The 18537-nt window shown below is 38.4% G+C and overlaps 1 protein-coding gene across 3 annotated transcripts in view; it reads left to right on the top strand.

The window, feature by feature from the left end:
- The window catches only part of GUCY1B3 (guanylate cyclase 1, soluble, beta 3), a 104653-nt gene extending 86705 nt beyond the window's left edge, over positions 1-17948 (top strand). Inside the window, exons 9-14 of one of the 3 annotated variants that reach the window (XM_006867907.1) lie at positions 223-420; positions 5890-6127; positions 8385-8525; positions 14234-14388; positions 14713-14839; positions 17389-17948. In XM_006867907.1, coding sequence (XP_006867969.1) covers positions 223-420; positions 5890-6127; positions 8385-8525; positions 14234-14388; positions 14713-14839; positions 17389-17412 — 883 coding nt within the window. In that variant the 3' untranslated portion in view covers positions 17413-17948. The remainder of the gene's footprint in view (positions 1-222; positions 421-5889; positions 6128-8384; positions 8526-14233; positions 14389-14712; positions 14840-17388) is intronic. The other 2 variants (XM_006867909.1, XM_006867908.1) reach the window with 2 other exon arrangements.
- The last annotated feature ends 589 nt before the right edge of the window (positions 17949-18537 follow it).

Consider the following 18537-nt stretch of genomic DNA (forward strand, 5'->3'; position numbering starts at 1 on the left):
CCTTTGTATTGCCACATGGAGTCCTGGTGTGGCACTGTGGTCTAATGCGTCAGACTGCAAAGCCATTTGGACTGCAAGGTCGGTGGTTCAAGCTCACCAGCTGCTCCTTGGAAACCCTATACAGGGTTGCTATGGGTCAGAGCTGACTCGATAGCACTTAACAACAACAACAACAATGTCACAGGGGTTTGGGCTAATTTTGTACCTTTTTCCCTGTATCAGTGTGATGAATCTGGATGATTTAACAAGGAGAGGACTGTATTTGAGTGACATTCCTCTGCATGATGCTACTCGTGACCTTGTCCTTTTGGGAGAGCAATTCAGAGAGGAATACAAACTGACCCAGGAACTGGAAATCCTCACAGACAGGCTGCAGCTTACATTAAGAGCCCTGGAAGATGAAAAAAAGAAGACAGACACGTAAGCTCTTTATCTGTGTGGTTAAACAAAGGCACAATTACTATTTTTACTATACTGTTACTCTCCTATAGTTGTTGTTATTGTTAAGTGCTGTCAAATTTGTGCTGACCCATATCATCCCTGTGTAGGGTTTCCTAGGAGCATCCAATGAGTTTGACCCACCAACCTTTTGGTTCCAACGCATTAACCTACAGTGCCACACCAGGATGCCTCTCCTATAATAAAGTAGGAAGAAAGGACTGGTGATTCACAGTTGAAACTTTGTTAGTGAAAACCATATGGATCACAAAGATCTGATAGCCCAGAATTTTGTTTCATTGTTTCCAGCTTTGCTACAGGCTGGGGACTGACTTGATGGCAGCTAAAAAAAAATAACTATAATCAAAATTGATAATGAGACTAAAAATAATGGGGCCCATAACTCTGTAGTCATAGATGAAATTGCCCACATTTCTTTTAATAAAATAATTATGCATATGGAATTAAATCGATCTGAATGGTAGTAAAACTAGGTCTTCTATTTTTAGAAGTAAAGTTGAAAGAAAAACTCTAAAACATCGCTCTGAAATCTCTTTAGAATGAATTTAATACCAATATTTTAAAGTCCTTTATACACACAATGACCACTACATATAAAGGTTATGTACTGAACATCTTCTATATGCTAGGGCCTGGCCACGTGCTGAGGATTAGACTGATGCGTAATTTGGAACTAAACTTTCATCTTAAATAATATTTTTACTCTTTGACCATGAGTTATTTTAGGTCTTCTTGTTGTTGTTAAGTGTCGTCAAGTCAATGCCAACACGTAGCAACCCTGTATAGGGTTTCTGGGTCTAATTTAAAATTTTTTGTGAGAACAGAAAACCTCATCTTTCTCCTGAGGAGTGACTGATGGGCTCGAGCTGCTGAATTTGTGGTTTATAGTCTTGCACTTATCCTGCAAAGCTATTGCATTCCTCATTTTAGGTCTTAGTAATTATAAAAATAAGGAGCTCTGCTAGCGTAGTGGTTACGAATCAAGCTGCAAACCGCAAGGTCAGCAGTTTGAAACTACCAGCTGTTCTGTGGGAGAAAGATGAGGCTTTCTGCACCCGTAAAGATTTACAGCCTTGGAAACCCTGTTCAGGGTCGCTATGGGTCAGAACTGACTCGACAGCACTTAACAACAAATTATAAAAATATGACATAATATTCATTGGAAAAATACCAAAATATTGTTTTTCCATGAATGGTTGATAAAATTTTGAAATAGCGGGCAAATGATCTAAGAATTACACTCCATTTTCAAATAATACATTTGAACAAATATGTTTCAAAAACACACTTTATGAAGAAAGCTTAATTTTGTTTCCAAATATTAATTAAAGCCACTAAATTACTAAAGTTCACCAGAGATTTTGCCCTGGTTCTTGTCTACCTTGTAACATAGTACTTACAACTATGGCTTCATAGTCATTGGTTTCAAGTTTGAGTTAGTATCCTCTTCTGGCTGTTATATTAGAAAACTGTGTTTAATTTCTTTGTATTGTGGTTCAACATTAGGTAGTAGGTAGTTAGTTATCGGTTAGTAGATACTGATACCGTTATGAATGAACACTTCAAATGTGAAAATATTTTTTGTGTTGAACAAACTCTTATTTCACTTTTGATCCTAAACCATCAGCTTAAGTAGTATACTTCCTTGTCTTCATAGACCAGGATTCCAAAATTGGAAGGTACTGAGAATGGAACAAGGGGTTTACCTTTAATATGAGAACAATCCTAGGTGGAACAAACGGTTAAGCACTAAATTGCTAACCAAAAGGTTGGTGGTTTGAAACGACCCAGAGAAACCTTGGAAAACATACCTGGTGATCTGTGTCCAAAACCTTAGAGCCTTGACCATTTCATGGCACAGTTCCAGTCTGATACACATGAGATCACCGTGAGTCACAATTGACTTGACAGCAGCTAGCAACAACAGCAACAGCTGATAAATACTTATCACAGAAATATTTTGTTGTTGTTTTGGTTCTCCATGTTATGTTTGGCTTTCTGGAACTATCTAATTTCTGTGCTATTTAAATCTCCTCAAGAATCTTTATTTTAGGCTCTCTCCTCCTCCCCGTTCAACAGACAGCTGTATTTTCTGGGGCAGTCCCAGGTGTATTCCCGAGTTACAACGGTGAAGGGTAATCATCTCTGCCCCTTCTGCCAACTCCCTCATGTTTGTGATGGGTGTGAATCACAAGAAGTATGACAATTCTCTCAAGATTGCCAGAAATACCACCTATAACACCATTTGCTTGTACCTCAGCCAACGTCATCCATGACAACTTTGGCATCTGGATGGATCACGACCACAGCCCACACTATCACTGTCACCTCTCTGGAGACTCTAGTGTCATGGTTTGGGGGATGCCTAGAATCTGCCACGGCTGCCAATACTGTGGGCAAGGTCTTCCCTGAGCTGAATGGGAAACTTAACTGCATGGCCTTCTATGTCCCTAGCCCCAGTGTATCAGTCATGTATCTGACCTACTGCTTGGAGAAAACTGCTAAATATCATGACATCAAGGAGGTGGTGAAACCCTAAAAGGCATCCTGAGCGATACTGAAGACCAGGCTGTCTCCTATAACTTAACAGTGACACCCTGTCATCCACCTTGAATGCTGGGACTAGCATTGCCCTGAACTTTGTCTGATTCATTTCCTGGTATAACAATGAATTTGGCAACAATGTGACTTATGGTCCATATGGCCTCCAAGGAATAAGAGCCTCCTGGACTCCCATCCCCAGCACCATTCACCAGAAGAGCATGAGATGAAGAGACAGGTCCTCAGCAGCTGGGGAGCCAATGTTCCAAATCGATCCCCCAACACAGTTAAGAATATCCCACTCTTGACACAGTTGCCATTCAAATCTCCTGGAGTAGAGGGGTTTAGGGAGCTCAACCTTGTCATGTACTATCAATAAAGTAAACTGTGTCCAGAAAGTTTTTTTAAAAGAATTCTTATTTTATTTTAAAAAAATTTTTAGATCAAGAACATATTTTTATAGATACTTGCTTTTCCAGGTAATTTAATGATAAAACACTTGCTGTTGGTTTTCTAAATAGTTCTATTTATATTACATATGCAAATATATCTTTAAAATATTTTATAAACTGTCTCCTACTAAAAAGTTACAAATTATATACTGGAGAAATTGTATCATGGCTAGAAAAATTATTGAGAGCTCAACTGCATTTCATAGATTTAAACTTAACTTGATATGCCCTTTGACTCTATGAAGGAAAGATATGTCATTTGTCCCTGTGAATATTCATATCAAGAGTTTATAAGTATCCTTTGGTTCAGTTTCGTTCCTGGAAACTTGATCTGTTCTTATTGTACTTACTTAACTACCCTCTCAGCATGATGCCTGATATTACCATGTAGTTGTTAGGTGCCATTGAGTCGGTACCCTATGCACAACAGAACGAAACACTGCCCAATCCTGGGCAAGCCTCATAATTGTTGCCACCCTTGAGCCCATTGATGCCACTTTGCCAGTCCATCTCGCTGGAAGTCTTTCTCTTTTTCTCTGACCCTCCACCCTACCAAACATGATATCCTTCTCCAGTGACTGGTCCCTCCTGACAATATGTCCAAAGTATGAGAGAAGAAGTTTGGACATCCTGGCCTCCAAGGAACACTCTGGCTGCACTTCTTCCAACACAGATCTGTTGGTTCTTTTTGCAGCCCATGGCACTTTCAATATTCTCCTTCAACACCATAACTCAAAAGCATCAATTCTTCTACAGTCTTCCTTATTTACTGTACTTAAATTGATTCTGATTCATGGAGATACCATCTGTGCAAAGTAGAATTGCTCTGTAGGTTTTCAAGGTGCTGAAGGATCAGCACTGAACTGCTAACTACTTGGTTGGCAGTTCAAGCCCCCCAGAAATTCCTTGGAAAGCTTATACAGGGTTGATATGAGTCAGAACTGACTCAACGGCACACATAACAACAGCAAAGTTTGAGAAGTAGATGACCAAATGTATCTTTCAAGTACCTCTGGGTGAGTTTGAACCTCTAACCTTTTGTTTAGCCATTTGCTCTTCCTTGGGACTTCTGATGAAATCATAGAGGACTCAATATTGCCTATAGAAAGAAAATATCTTCCACTCTCCACTTACTTTGTCGGTTCCTTCCATGTAGGAGCAACCCATAAATGAAACTCGAGACAAGTTCTGCTTCTTATAACACTAGTTTTTAAAAATTGAGATACATTTCTTATTACTGAGAGAGATGATTTGTAATGTGCAATCTTTTATTCATACTATTTCAAATGCTAACAGTGACATGCTGGGTGATAGTATGGTAAATTGGAGGGGACTTCAAAAAGTTTTCTGTTACCTTTTTTATTTTTAATTTAACTTTTTATTGTGATTTGAATGAAGTTTTACAGACAATATTATCAGTTTTACATTCAACAAATCATATACTGTGTTTCATCTCAGTGACTGCAATTCTATCCCTACAACAACACTTATTCCACTTCCTCTCTGTGGTTCCCATTTCTGTTCCACCCTCCTTCCTAGCCATTCTCAACTTTTTCCTTAGGTAAATGTTGACCTTTCCATCTTGAATTCCATCATGTACATACCATACTAGTGTTGTCCCTCTTATATATGTGCTTTGGGGCTGAAAAGTGGACCATGAGAGTGAGTTCCTTTGCAAGCCTGGAAGGTAGTCAATGACCATAGTCTTGGGGTCCTCAAGACTCTCTGACCAGTAAGCCGGGTCTTCTTTTTTTATAATTTGGGTTTTGTTCCACATTTTCTCCCATCGTATCCAGGACTTTCTAACATGATCTCTTTCAGAGCTGTTAACGTATTAACACACCTAGTTCTTCTGGTCTTAGAGTCATGATGACTGATGTTGACATGGAGTATTGGACTAGGTGATTCTAAGCATCTTCAATTTTCATCAGTTTTTTTGTTTTGTTTTTATTTCCCCCCACAAATGAAGAGACCAGTAGCTGTACCTTAGATGGCTGTTCATGAGCTCTTGATGGACTATGTTATTTCAACTGGCCATGGTGTTCCCTGAGACTACGGTCCTGAGCCCACAGACTCATGCATTATTTTTTACTATCATCTTTCCTTAAACTGTTTAAAGCCCCCTCGTGTAACAGCAGACCTAGAATTTTGGTATACAAGTGAAAACTCTTTATTTTGCTAGTTGTTTGCTTTGTCTTATTTTGGTTTGATTTGGTATGGGTGTGGAGATGTTTTTAAGTGATTTAAATGAACAAATAATTTACCTTTAATCTATGACTAATTATAAATATGGGTTATAACTTCTGTTGATTTTAGAGAGTATCAGAACCTAGATGTTGGTACTACAAATAATATTGACTTTCAAAGACAAGGAAAATAGAAATATGAAAATTTTTTTAACAGTTCTCATAGACTTTCTTATCTTTCTACTGAATAGATTGCTGTATTCAGTTCTTCCGCCATCTGTTGCCAATGAGCTGAGACATAAGCGCCCAGTGCCTGCCAAAAGATATGACAATGTGACCATCCTCTTCAGTGGCATTGTGGGATTCAACACATTCTGTAGCAAGCATGCATCTGGAGAAGGGGCCATGAAGATTGTCAACCTTCTCAATGACCTCTATACCAGATTTGACACACTGACTGATTCGCGGAAAAATCCATATGTTTATAAGGCAAGTCCTCATCATAATCTGCTGTTGTTGTGGCTGTTAGCTACTGTCTCCTGACTCGTGGGGACCCAATGCACGGCAAAACAAAACACTTCCCAGCCCTACACCATCCCGCTGATCAGACCATTGTGATCCATAGGTTTTTTCATTGACTGATATTTGGAAGTAGATCATCAGGCCTTTTCCCCTAGTTCATCTTGGTCTAAAAACTCTGTTAAAATCTTTTTATCACCATAGATATACTCAAGGCACCTTGACAAATGGTAGTGGCTGAGCATGAGGTGTGTTGGCCAGGAATTGAATCCAGCTTTCTTCCACATAGAAGGCAGGATTTGTATCAAGTAACCTTCATAGCTTGATACATTGCTTTTCAAAGTCCAGATTTTGATAGCCTGCCCTCTAGTGGATGAAGCTGCTCATAAATTTCTGACTTAGCGACTGGAGCCTTGGAGAAAGCTTCCATTTATTCAGTATATACCATTTTCTTAAATAGTTAGCTCTTTTGATAAAACTTTCTATTCCTTGTAACCAAAATTAATGTTTCAGAGAGCAGATGATTCTTGATAAAAAATTAAATGTTCAGTAGTTTCTTTGCACTTTAGGATAACAAATCTATGCAGGTTGTTTGTTGCATTTAGTATAAATGCAACATTTGCTTCCGTGCTCTTCAAGAAACATTTTTACTCACATACGTAAATGCACAGTAAAAATGTCATAAGCATGAAAGGGATCTTGGGCATTCAGATTTGCCTTCAGATAACATCAGCTTGAAGATAAAACTGTATATGGCATTTTGTCCTCTGCTTCAATAAAAGCAAATATATTATTGGAAAAATGAAGTCAATGAACCATTGCTTTATAAAGGGAAGAATGTTAGGTAAACCTTTCCTAGGCATGTAGGATCTACAAGAACTACTTATTTTACAGTCTTCCTCTAAGGTGCAATGCAGCACTTGATGAGCACATCATAAAAATTAATAATTAGCGGCCATGAACTCCAGACAGTGGTTTTTGTATCATCAAACTGTCAGTGTTTCACCAGATAAGAAGGGTGGATGTACGTAACAGAACATTCCACTGGATTACAAATGAAGCCTAGATGGCGAAATGGTAAAGTATTTAGCTGCTAACTGAAATTTGATCCCACCAGCGAGTCCATGGGGGAAAAAAATCTGTTGATCTGCTTCGATAAAGATTGTTGTTAAGTGCCATCAATTCCGACCTATAGCAACCCGTATAGGGTTTCCAGGAGCTCTGGTAGAGTAGTGGTTAAGAATCGGGCTGCGAACCGCAAGGTCAGCAGTTCGAAACTACCAGCTGCTCCGCGGGAGAAAGATGAGGCGTTCTGTTCCCGTAAAGATTAATAGCCTTGGAAACCCTGTGCAGGGTCGCTATGAGTCGGAACCGACTCCACAGCATATAACAACAACAACAAGATAGGGTTTCCAAGGAGAAGCTGGTGAGCTTGAACCACTGACCTTGCAGTTCATAACGATTTTGCAGTCTAACGCATTAGCCCACAGCGTCGATAGAGATTATCACCTAAAAAACAATATGGGGCAGCTCTACTCTCTCTGTTGTTGTTGTTGTTATGTGCTGTCGAGTTAAATGTTGTTGTTAAGTGCTGTGTTAAAGAGCACAACCCGTAGTGACCCTGTATAGGGTTTCTGAGGAGCCACTGGTGAGCTTGAACCACCAACCTTGCAGTTCAAACGGCTTTGCAGTCTGGCCCATTAATCTACAGCGCTACACCAGACTCCTACGAATAGGTGGAATCGCCATGATGGCACATAACAACACTGGAACGTAAAATCTGATGTGGGAAAATAGTGCTTCCTGTTGTTGTTGTTGTTGAGAGCCGTGGAGTCGGTTCCGACTCATAGTGACCCTGTACAGGGTTTCCGAGGGTGTAAATCTTTATGGGAGCAGAAAGCCTCATCTTTCTCCCTCAGAACAGCTGGTAGATTCGAACTGCTGACCTTGCGGTTTGCAGCCCGATTCGTAACCACTACGCTACCGGAGCTCCTTTAATGCCCCCTCTTTAGCTGACTATAATAAAAAACTCCAGGTGCTGTGTGTGTAAATTTTAAATTAGGTTTTATCATATTTGAGTTGAATGTATTATGATTTTAAAAGAATTAAGAGCTAGGAAAGTTTAAAGGTATTGGTAGCCTTGGTAGAACATTTTTTGTGTAAGAGTTGCAAATGAAACAGTTGTTTTACTACTAACCAACGGCTATTTACATATGTGCTGTGTTAGGTGGAGACTGTTGGTGATAAGTACATGACTGTGAGTGGTTTACCAGAACCTTGCATCCACCATGCACGATCTATTTGTCACCTGGCTTTGGACATGATGGAAATTGCTGGCCAAGTTCAAGTAGATGGTGAACCTGTTCAGGTCAGTAACGAAAACAGATATGATATTAGTAATAGTTAGCAATTATCCATATGTATAAGAAAGGATGTCTTGACAATTAAGACTGTCATGCTTTCTTGAACCCACTATATTGTATTCTTTCAAAGAGCTAGGAAGCTTCTCTACCTATTTGAAAGGATTCTGCAGGAGAAAGATGAGACTTTCTGCTCCCATAAAGATTTACAGCCTTAGAAACCCTATACAGTGTCACTGTGAGTCAGAACCAACTTCACGGCACATAACCACCACAAACACCAGTCTACCCCTCTGAGTCCTGTTGTAGTACTGAAGTATAAGCATTGGATAGTCAACCACAAATTTGGTGGTTCAAACCCACCAGTTGCTGCTTAGAAACCCTATACAATGTCACTATGAGTAGGAACTGATTTGACAGCACTTAACAACTACACAACATCAAAATCAACCCCTTGTGCCAAAAGTCATAAGGATGAGATGAAATGTCCTGTCCCGTTTTCTTTCTTTTATAAAAGCTCTCTTCTGTGTCTCCAGTAAATTGTCAGATTCACTTTTTTGGAAATCTTCAGACATCGTTGTTTTCAGGTACTGTTTAGTTCATTCCAACTCATATCAACCCTGTCTTCAACAGAAACACTGCCTGATCCTGTGCTATCTTCATAATTGTTATGTTTGAGCCCATTGTTTTTGCCACTGTGTCAATGCATCTCATTGGGGGGGTGGGTTACTCTTTTCACTAAACCTTCATTTTAACAAGCACAATGTCCTTCTTTGGGATTGGTCCCTTCTAATAACATGCTTGAGATGTTAGGAGCTCTGGTAGCGTAGTGGTTACGAATCGGGCTGCGAACCTTAAGGTCAGCGGTTCGAAACTACCAGCCTCTCCGCGGGAGAAAGATGAGGCTTTCTACTCCCGTAAGGATTTACACCCTCGGAAACCCTGTACAGGGTCGCTATGGGTCAGAACCGACTCGACGGCACTTAACAACAACAACAATAACATACTTGAAGTAGGAGGGACTTCATCTCTAGTTCTCCTCACTTCTAGGGAGTATACTGGGTGTACTTCTAAGATAGGATTGTTTGTTATTGTGGTAGTCCATGGTACCTTTAATATTCTTCTCTAATACCATAATTCAAATGCATAAATTTTTCTCCAAACATCCATGTTTATTGTCCAATTTTAACATATATATGAGATCACTGAAAATACCATGGCTTGCACCACCACACCTTAGTCCTCAAATTGACATCTCTGCTCTTTAAAGAAGTCTTTTGCAGCAGATTTGCCTAATGCAAATGTTGTTTAATTTCTTGACTCTGCTTCTATGAGTGTTGATAGAGGAATCAAGCAAAATGAAGTCTTTGATAACATCAATATTTTCTCCATTTATCATGATGTTATTTATCGATCCTGTTGAAAGGATTTTTGTTTTCTGTATTTTGAGATGTAATCCAAACTGGTGGCTGTGGTCTTTGATCTTCATCAGTAAGTATTTTAAATCCTCTTCACTTTCAGAAAGCAAGGTTGTGACATCTGCATATCACAGGTTATTAATGAAATTTCCCCGAGTCCTGATGCCATATTCTTCTTCATATAATCCAGTTTCTCATATTATTTGTTCAATGTACAGATATAATTAGTATAGTGAGAGGATACAACTCTGGAACACACCTTTCCTAGATTTAAACCATTCCGTATTCCCTTGTTCTGTTCTAGCAACTGCCTCTTGGTTTGTATACAGTTCCTCAATTGCACAGTTAAATGTTCTGGAATAGCCATTCTTTGTAATGTCATCTGTAGTTTGCCACAGTCCACACAGTTGAAAGTCTTTGCATAGTCAATAAAGCACAGCCAAACATTTTTCAGGTATTTTATACTTTTAGCCAAGATCCACCTGATGACAGTCTCACTCCACATCCTCTTCTAAATCAGCTTAAATTTCTAGCAGTTGCATGTTGATATATTGTTGCAATCGTTTTTGAATTATCTTAAGCAAAAATTTAACTGCGTTTGATATTAATAATTTTAAATGATTTTTGCATTCAATTTCATCACTTCTGTTTAGAATGGGCACAAATATGAATCTCTTCCAATTGGTTGGCCAGGTAGTTGTCTTGGCATGGGTAAGCACCTCCATGGCTCTATTAATTTGTTGAAAGATTTCAATTTATTTTCTATCAATTATTGGAACCTTATTTTTCATCAGTGCTTTCAGTGCAGCTTAGACTTTTTCCTTCAGTACTATTGGTTCTTGATCATATGGTGCCTTTTGAAATGGTTAAACATTGACCATATCTTTTTGGCATAATAACTGTGCTGTGTATTCCTTGTATCGTCTTTTAAAGCTTTCTGAATCATTTAATATTTTGCCCATAGAATCCTTCAATATTTCAAGTCAAGGCTTGAATTTTGTTCTGCAGTTATTTCAGCATGAGAAATACTAAGCATGCCTTTCCCGTTTGTTTGTTGTTGTTGTTATTGTCAGGTGCCATCGAGTCGGAACCGACTCATAGTGACCCCAAGCACAGCAGAATGAAACAATGTCCGATCCTGGGCCAACCTCACTACTGCTGCCACACTTGAGTCCATCAATGATGCCACCTGGCCAATCCATCTCGTTGGGGGTCTTCCTCTTTTTCTCTGACCCTCCATCTTACCCAGCATGACATCCTTCTCCAGCGACTGTTCTCTCCTGACAATATGTCCAAAGTATGAGAGACAAAGCTTAGCCATCCTGGCCTACAAGGAGCACTCTGGATGCACTTCTTCCAAAACAGATCTATAGGTTCTTTTGGCAGTCCATGGCACTTTTAGTATTCTCCTCCAACACCACAACTCAAAGGCATCAATTCTTCTACGGTCTTCCTTATTCACTGTCCAGCTTTCGCATCCATATGAGGTTACTGAAAATACCATGGCTTGGGTCAGGCTCACCTTAATCCTTAAACTGACATCTCTGCTCTTCAACACTTTAAAAAGTTCCTGTGCAGCAGATTTGCCCAATGCAATACGTCGTCTGATCTCTTGACTGCTGCTTCCATGAGTGTTGACAGTTGATCCAAGAAGAATGAAGTCCTTGACAACTTCAATCTTTTCTCCGTTGATAAGAATGTTGTTTATTGGTCCAGTGGTGAGGATTTTTGTTTTTCTGACATTGAGATGCAACCCATACTGAAGACTGTGTTCTTTGATCTTCATCAGTAAATGTTTCAAGTCCTCTTTACTTTCAGCAAGCAAGGTTGTATCATCTGTATATCGCAGGTTGTTAATGAGTCTTCCTCCAATCCTGATGCCATGTTTTTCTTCATAGAACCCAGCTTCTTGTATTATTTGCTCAGCATTCAGGTTGAATAAGTATGGTAAAAGAACACAACCTTGTCGCACACCTTTCCCAATTTTAAAACACTCAGTGTTCCCATGCTCTGTTCACACAACTGCTTCTTGGTCCAGGTACAGATTTCTCAGAAGTACAATTAAGTGTTCTGGAGTACTCATACTTCTCAGTGTTGCCCATAGCTTGTCATGATCCACACAATCGAAAGCTTTGCATAGTCAATAAAGGATAGGTAAACATCTTTCTGATATTCTCTGCTTTCAGCCAAGATCCACCAGACATCAGCAATGATATCTCTCGTTTCCCAGCCTCTTCCGAATCCACCTTGAACCTCTGGAAGTTCTCTGTCAATGTATGATTGTAGCCGTTTCTGAATTACTTTAGCAAAACTTTACTCGCTTGAGATATCAAAGAGATTGTCCGATGATTTCTGCATTCCGTTGGGTCACCTCTCTTTGGAATGGGCACAAACATGGATCTCTTCCAATCAGTCGGCCAGATAGTTGTCTTCCAAATTTTCCCTTTTGGTTACAAGTTACTAATTCTAGGTCTTTTCACATTTCATTATAGTACTTGACTTTGTCTTCTCAAGCTGCCTTTTCAAATTTTCCATTCAGCTCTTTGACTTCCTCATTTTTTTTTTTCCTTTTGCTTTAGCTTCTTTTATGCTCAAAAGGAAGATTCAGAGTGTTTTCTAACATCCATTTTAGTTTTTACATTCTTTCTTGTCTTCTTAATGCCCTTTGCTTACTTTCTGTATCATGTTCTTGATGTCATCCCATAACTTTCTGGTCTTCCGTTGTTAGTGTCTAGTGCATCAAATCTGTTCTTGAGATGGTATCTAAATTCAGGTGGGACATATGCAGAGTCATATTTTGGTTCCCATGTATTTATTTTAATTTTCTTCAACTTCTGCCTGAACTTTCATATGAGTAGTTGATGGATGTTCTGTTCTACCATCTGCCCTTGGCCTTGTTTTGGCTGATGATCTTGAGCTTCTCCACTGTATCTTCCCACAGATTTAGTCAATTTGTTTCCTATGTATTGCATCTGGTGAGATCCAGGTATACAGTTGCCTTCTATGCTATTTGAAAAAGGTGTTTGCGCTTACAGAATTCTATACGTGTTCTCCAGCATCTATTCTATCACCAACTATTGCCATATTTTCCAACTATGGGCCCTTACTCTTTGTTTCCAACTTTCACATTTAATCACAAGTCATTATCAATGCATATGAATTATATGTTTGATCAATTTCAAACAGAAGAAGTTGGTAGAGTTCTTCAATTTTATCATCACTGGCTTTAGTAGAGGATGCATAAACTTGAATAACAGTGGTATTAACTCGTCTTCATTATAAGCATATGGATATTATTCTATCACAGACAACATTGTACTCCAAGACTGATCTTGAAATGTTCTCTTTGATGATGAATGTAATGCGATTCCTCTTGAATATGCAGTTTCTAACATAGTATACAATAAGATTAGCAGATTCAAAATGGCCAATACCAGTCTATTTCAGCTAACTAATGACTAAGATATCGATAGTTATGTATTCATGTTATTTTTGACAACTTCTGGTTTTCCTAAACTCATACTCCATAAATTCCATGTTCTAATTATTAATGGATGTTGATAGCTATTTATTCTCATTTTGAGTTGTACCCCATCAGAAAATGAAGGTCCTGAAAGCTTTACTCCAGTTATATCAATATGGTGAACTGTACTTCGAGAAGGAGGATACTTAGTATGTCACAGCCAGTTAAGCACTGGACTGCTAAGCAGTCAGCAGGGTCACTGTGATTCAGAATTGACTCCATGACAGTTAACAACTTTGAGGAGGCAGCTCTTCCCCAGTCACATTTTGACTTCCTGCCAATCTGAAGGACTCATCTTCTGGCTATATATCTGACAATGTTCTACTACTATTCATAATGTTTTCATCTTCCAGCACTATATTCCTCTGCTATTCAAAAGGTTTTCAGTAGCTCACCTTTCAGAAGCAGTCTGCCTTTCCTTCCTCCTAGTCTTTCTTAGTCTGGAAGCTACGCTGATACCTGTCCTCCACTGGTGACACTGACAGTATTTAAAAATACTGGTGCCATATCTTCCAGCATCACAGCAACATGTAAACCACCGAAGTACAACAAACTGACGGACTTTAGAAGGATACTGTTTCTTTTAGAAGATAGAACTTTTGTGAGGGTTTTTTTTTATTGTTTTGTGACATATTTGGCATTCTTCTAAAGAATTCACATGATTTTTTTAAAGTTTTTTTTAAATGATGAATCTCTCTTATTCTATAATAGAATGTAAGCAAAAGTTAGTGTGTTACTGATAAAAATTATTGAAGAAAACCTTTTATTTCTGCAGATAACAATAGGAATACATACTGGAGAAGTAGTTACAGGTGTCATAGGACAGAGGATGCCTCGGTACTGTCTTTTTGGGAATACTGTTAACCTAACAAGCAGAACAGAGACCACTGGAGAAAAAGGGAAAATAAATGTGTCTGAATATACATACAGGTAAGATTAATTGTTTTGGTATTTACTGACTTACAAGTGAAATGTGTCTTGGTAGGAGTTGAAATCGCTGAGTGATTGATTGTATTGCCTTTAAACAGTCATCACGTCCTGGCTTAGAATTTACATACATTTGTTTGAAAAGATTGGGTCTTTGTTTCCATTTTGAATGGTTCCACACCACCATAGAAATTATTACTAAAGTCTTCAGTTCTCTTTAAATGCAGGCTGTCCTTGTCTCAATTTATGTCTTTGGTACTTGTCACATTCTCCTTACACTCTTTGTGTGATTTTCTTCCTACTGTCTGTCCCCTTCCTGTCTTTTAGATGTCTTATGACACCAGAAAATTCAGATCCACAATTCCATTTGGAGCACAGAGGGCCAGTGTCCATGAAGGGCAAAAAAGAACCAATGCAAGTTTGGTTTCTATCCAGAAAAAATACAGGAACAGAGGTATGACTAATCAGAGAGTGATTCTCTTTTTTAAGACAGTATAAATATGGAAGTTAAATCAGAATCACCAAAAAAATGTTTCATTTGAAAAGAATTCTTGCCTACAGACATTAACTCTTAGGCAGTGGAAATTAATGAGCACTTAATAAAGATTGTGTAGGAGACATTTTATGGTTGCCAGCTTTTATCCTCTAGGGAAATTAAAGCTTAAAACACTAGATCTAGGAGATCTGTTTTTTTCTCTTCCTCTGTAATCTGGCTCAAATGCCATTAAGTTAAATGGGCTATGAGGGGACTACTGGTCCCCTGCCTCAAAAACTGTTTCAAGCGCATTATGAGGGCTAAGTCCAGGTTGCAGATCACAGGAGATTTCTTATCTCTGAAGCTTATGATCCTTCCAAGGACCAGTTGTTGCTGTTCAGTGCTGTTGAGTCATTTCCAACTTGTAGAGCCCTGTATAGGGTTTTTGAGAAGCTGCTGATAGATCTGAACCACAGACCTTCCAGTTCAAACTGACTTTGTGGTTTAGTGCTTATCCTACAGTGCCACACCAGGACTCCAAGGACCAACAGAAGAGGGCTTAAAAGGTTGTAGAAAAATTCCATTATTGTTTGATTCCATTTTTCTATGAGATCTTTGAAAGTGCCCTGGTATATCTTCCTGTGGAATATTTGGGAGTCTTGGAAAATCCTAGTCCCTTATGTGTTTCTTCTAGAGAGAAGAGTGAAGTATCATTGGTCAGAATCTAAACAATTCTATGGGGAAGCTTTAGGTTCTTGCCAGCAATACGGTTGTACTCCAGCTGGAACTCATGTGCTCGAGTGAACCTCAGATAACAGAATGTCCAAACTGGAATCATGTGACACACAGCGGGATTGTAATCACTAAAATCATGCTGACCTCCCCCCCCTACCCCCATGATGTGTTGCATCATAAACAAGTTTATTACTTTGTGCCTGTTGATGCATTGGTTCTTCAGAGGAGATGAGACTTACTTGATGTTATTTCTTTTTATGCTTCTATACATTTCTTTAAAATGTTTTAAAAATATAATAAATCCTAAGGTGAATGCTAAATTACACATATTTACCTTTATTTTCTTTTAGATGGTTTTATTTTAAATAATTTGTCCACATTTGGCATGCTTACAAATGTTCTTCTGGTAAATCAAACTGTACTTCAAATGTTGATCATTCTAGTTAATGGTTGGTGATTATGTGCCATGGAGTCGGTTCTGACTCACAGCGACCCTGTACAGGGTTTCCGAGGCTGTAAATCTTTACAGGAGCACAAAGCCTCATCTTTCTCCCGTGAAACAGCTGGTAGTTTCGAACTGCTGACCTTGCGGTTCGCAGCCCGATTCTTAACCACTACGTTATCAGAGTTCTAGTTAATAGGCCCTGTTTAATTTACAATTATAGTGGGAATGATTCTGACCATATTAACAAAGCCTATCAAGATCAATGAATATCATGCTATCATAAAGGGGGCGTATGGGCATACCTCATGTTTTATAATGTCTCTCTTTATTGTGCTTTGCAGATATAGCATTTCTTTTATAAATTGAATTTGTATATTGAGGGTTTGTGGCAACCCTTTTTAAAGCAAGTCTATCAATACCATTTTTTCAACAGCATGTGTTTACTCCATACCTGTGTGCCACGTTTTGGTAATCCTCACTCCATTTCATACTTTTTCACAATACTGCTGCACACTTAATAGACTGTATAGTATAGCGTAAACATAACTTTTATATGCACTGTTGTTGTTAAATGCCTTTGAGTCAGTTCCAACTCATACTGACCCTGTATAGGATTTATGAGGAGCAGCTGGTGGGTTTGAACTGACGACCTTGTGTTTTACAGTTCAGTGCTAATCCTACAGTACCTTATCAAAAGTTCTTATATTCACACTTGTTGTTGTTAAGTGCCATTGAGTCTGTTCCAACACATACTGACCCTGTGTAGGTTTTCCGAAGAGCAGCTGTTGGATTTAAACTGCCTACCTTGTGGTTTGCAGTCCAGTGCTAAGCCTACATCTCTGCACCAGGAGTCCATACTAGGAGACTACGCACTAGGAAATAGCAAACAAAAAAGGATTCATTTGGTTCGCTTTATTGTGGCATTTACATTACTACAATGATCTGTAATTGAACAACCCTGGGTAGCACAAGCAGTTTGAATACACTAGCTGCTTTGTAGGAAAAAGATGAGACTTTCTGCTCCTGTAAAGGTTTACAGCCTTGGAGATCCTATACAGGGTCTCTGTGAGTCAGAACTGACTCAGTGGCCACCCACCACCACCACCACCACGACTAATCAAAAGGTTGGCATTGTAATCCCACCCAGTGTCACCAGAGAAGAAAGCCCTGGCAGTCTCTTTCTATTAAGATTACAGACAAGAAAACCCTATGGAGCAGTTCTACTGTGTCCTATGGAGTTGCTAGGAGTTGGAATTGACTCAGTGGCAATAGCCTTGGTTTTGTTGGTTTGAATAGCTAGCTGTATTATTGGTGACAATTAATTCCTTATTTCTTGTACATTTTTAAGGAAACAAAGCAGGACGACTTCTGAATCTTGGATTATGGGATGAAGAAGGACTGCAGATTAGGTTCCAGTTGTCCCGAACACGTGCCAAGCCTAGTAGCAATTATTCCATCCATATGGATACATATTTTGCACAATCATTTTTAATTATCCTGAGCCTTTCTCATAGGTATAACTCTCACTATTCATTATTCAACTTGAGCTGAGCTTTTGATTATGTTATTTAAGGTTATAGCATATTTTCTAAGTATCTCTAAAGTTTGGCTTTATATGTAGATGATGTAAACTTAATGTGTCTGAAAATCTACTACAAGCATGACCCAGCATGGTGACTTGCAAGTAGTAGACACCCAATCAATATTTGTTTAACTTAATTAAATGAAACTGAACAGTTTTTGGCCATGTGTTTGCATAGCATGGTTTGTCAATCTGTTTAGTGCTCTTTAGATATGTATGTATATATCTACCTATCTATCTATATATATATTTTAATGACTGTAGCATATAACAAAGTTTATATAATGTTGGTGTATATCATTAGGAATATCATTTTCTAAAGCAGTGAATTATAAGTGTTACGGAAAAGACAGTTTATTTTCAAGCTCCCAGAGTAAGAGTTAATATACTATGATAAGAATACAGTAACCATTTTGAAGTTGTTTTGTTTTTTTTTAATTTTTCCTTCAGAAATATGGAATATACATTTCAGTTATTTGGTTATTCATTCAGATCCCATTGTAATTACAATTCCTCTAAAGTACTGTCATTTGTATTGCATCCCTCTATTATTGATCGCATTAATCCCATGCAGCTGCCATAGAAAGCTGCACTGTGTCATATTGGCTTGGGCTAAATGTTAGGGGCTCTAACCAAATGTAAGAACCAAGCTACAAAAACACTCCTAAAATACCCCATCTGGATTTTTCCTGGTCTTTTTTTTTTTTTTTCCATAGAAATTATTTTTTTTTCTTGGTTTAAAAGAATGTAATTATATCCAAGGCACCATGTTCAGAAAAGTTGGTTTAATTTCAATCTAGAAGGAATTACTATTGGAATAATTACCCTGTTGTTTTTACAGATGTCTCTGATAATTTATTAATAATCTTTTAAAAATATAGTGCAGCTACTTTTGTGAAAAAACATTTGTCATAA

Source organism: Chrysochloris asiatica, unplaced genomic scaffold, assembly GCF_000296735.1.
Source record: "Chrysochloris asiatica unplaced genomic scaffold, ChrAsi1.0 scaffold00112, whole genome shotgun sequence".
Classification (NCBI taxonomy): Eukaryota; Metazoa; Chordata; class Mammalia; order Afrosoricida; family Chrysochloridae; genus Chrysochloris; species Chrysochloris asiatica.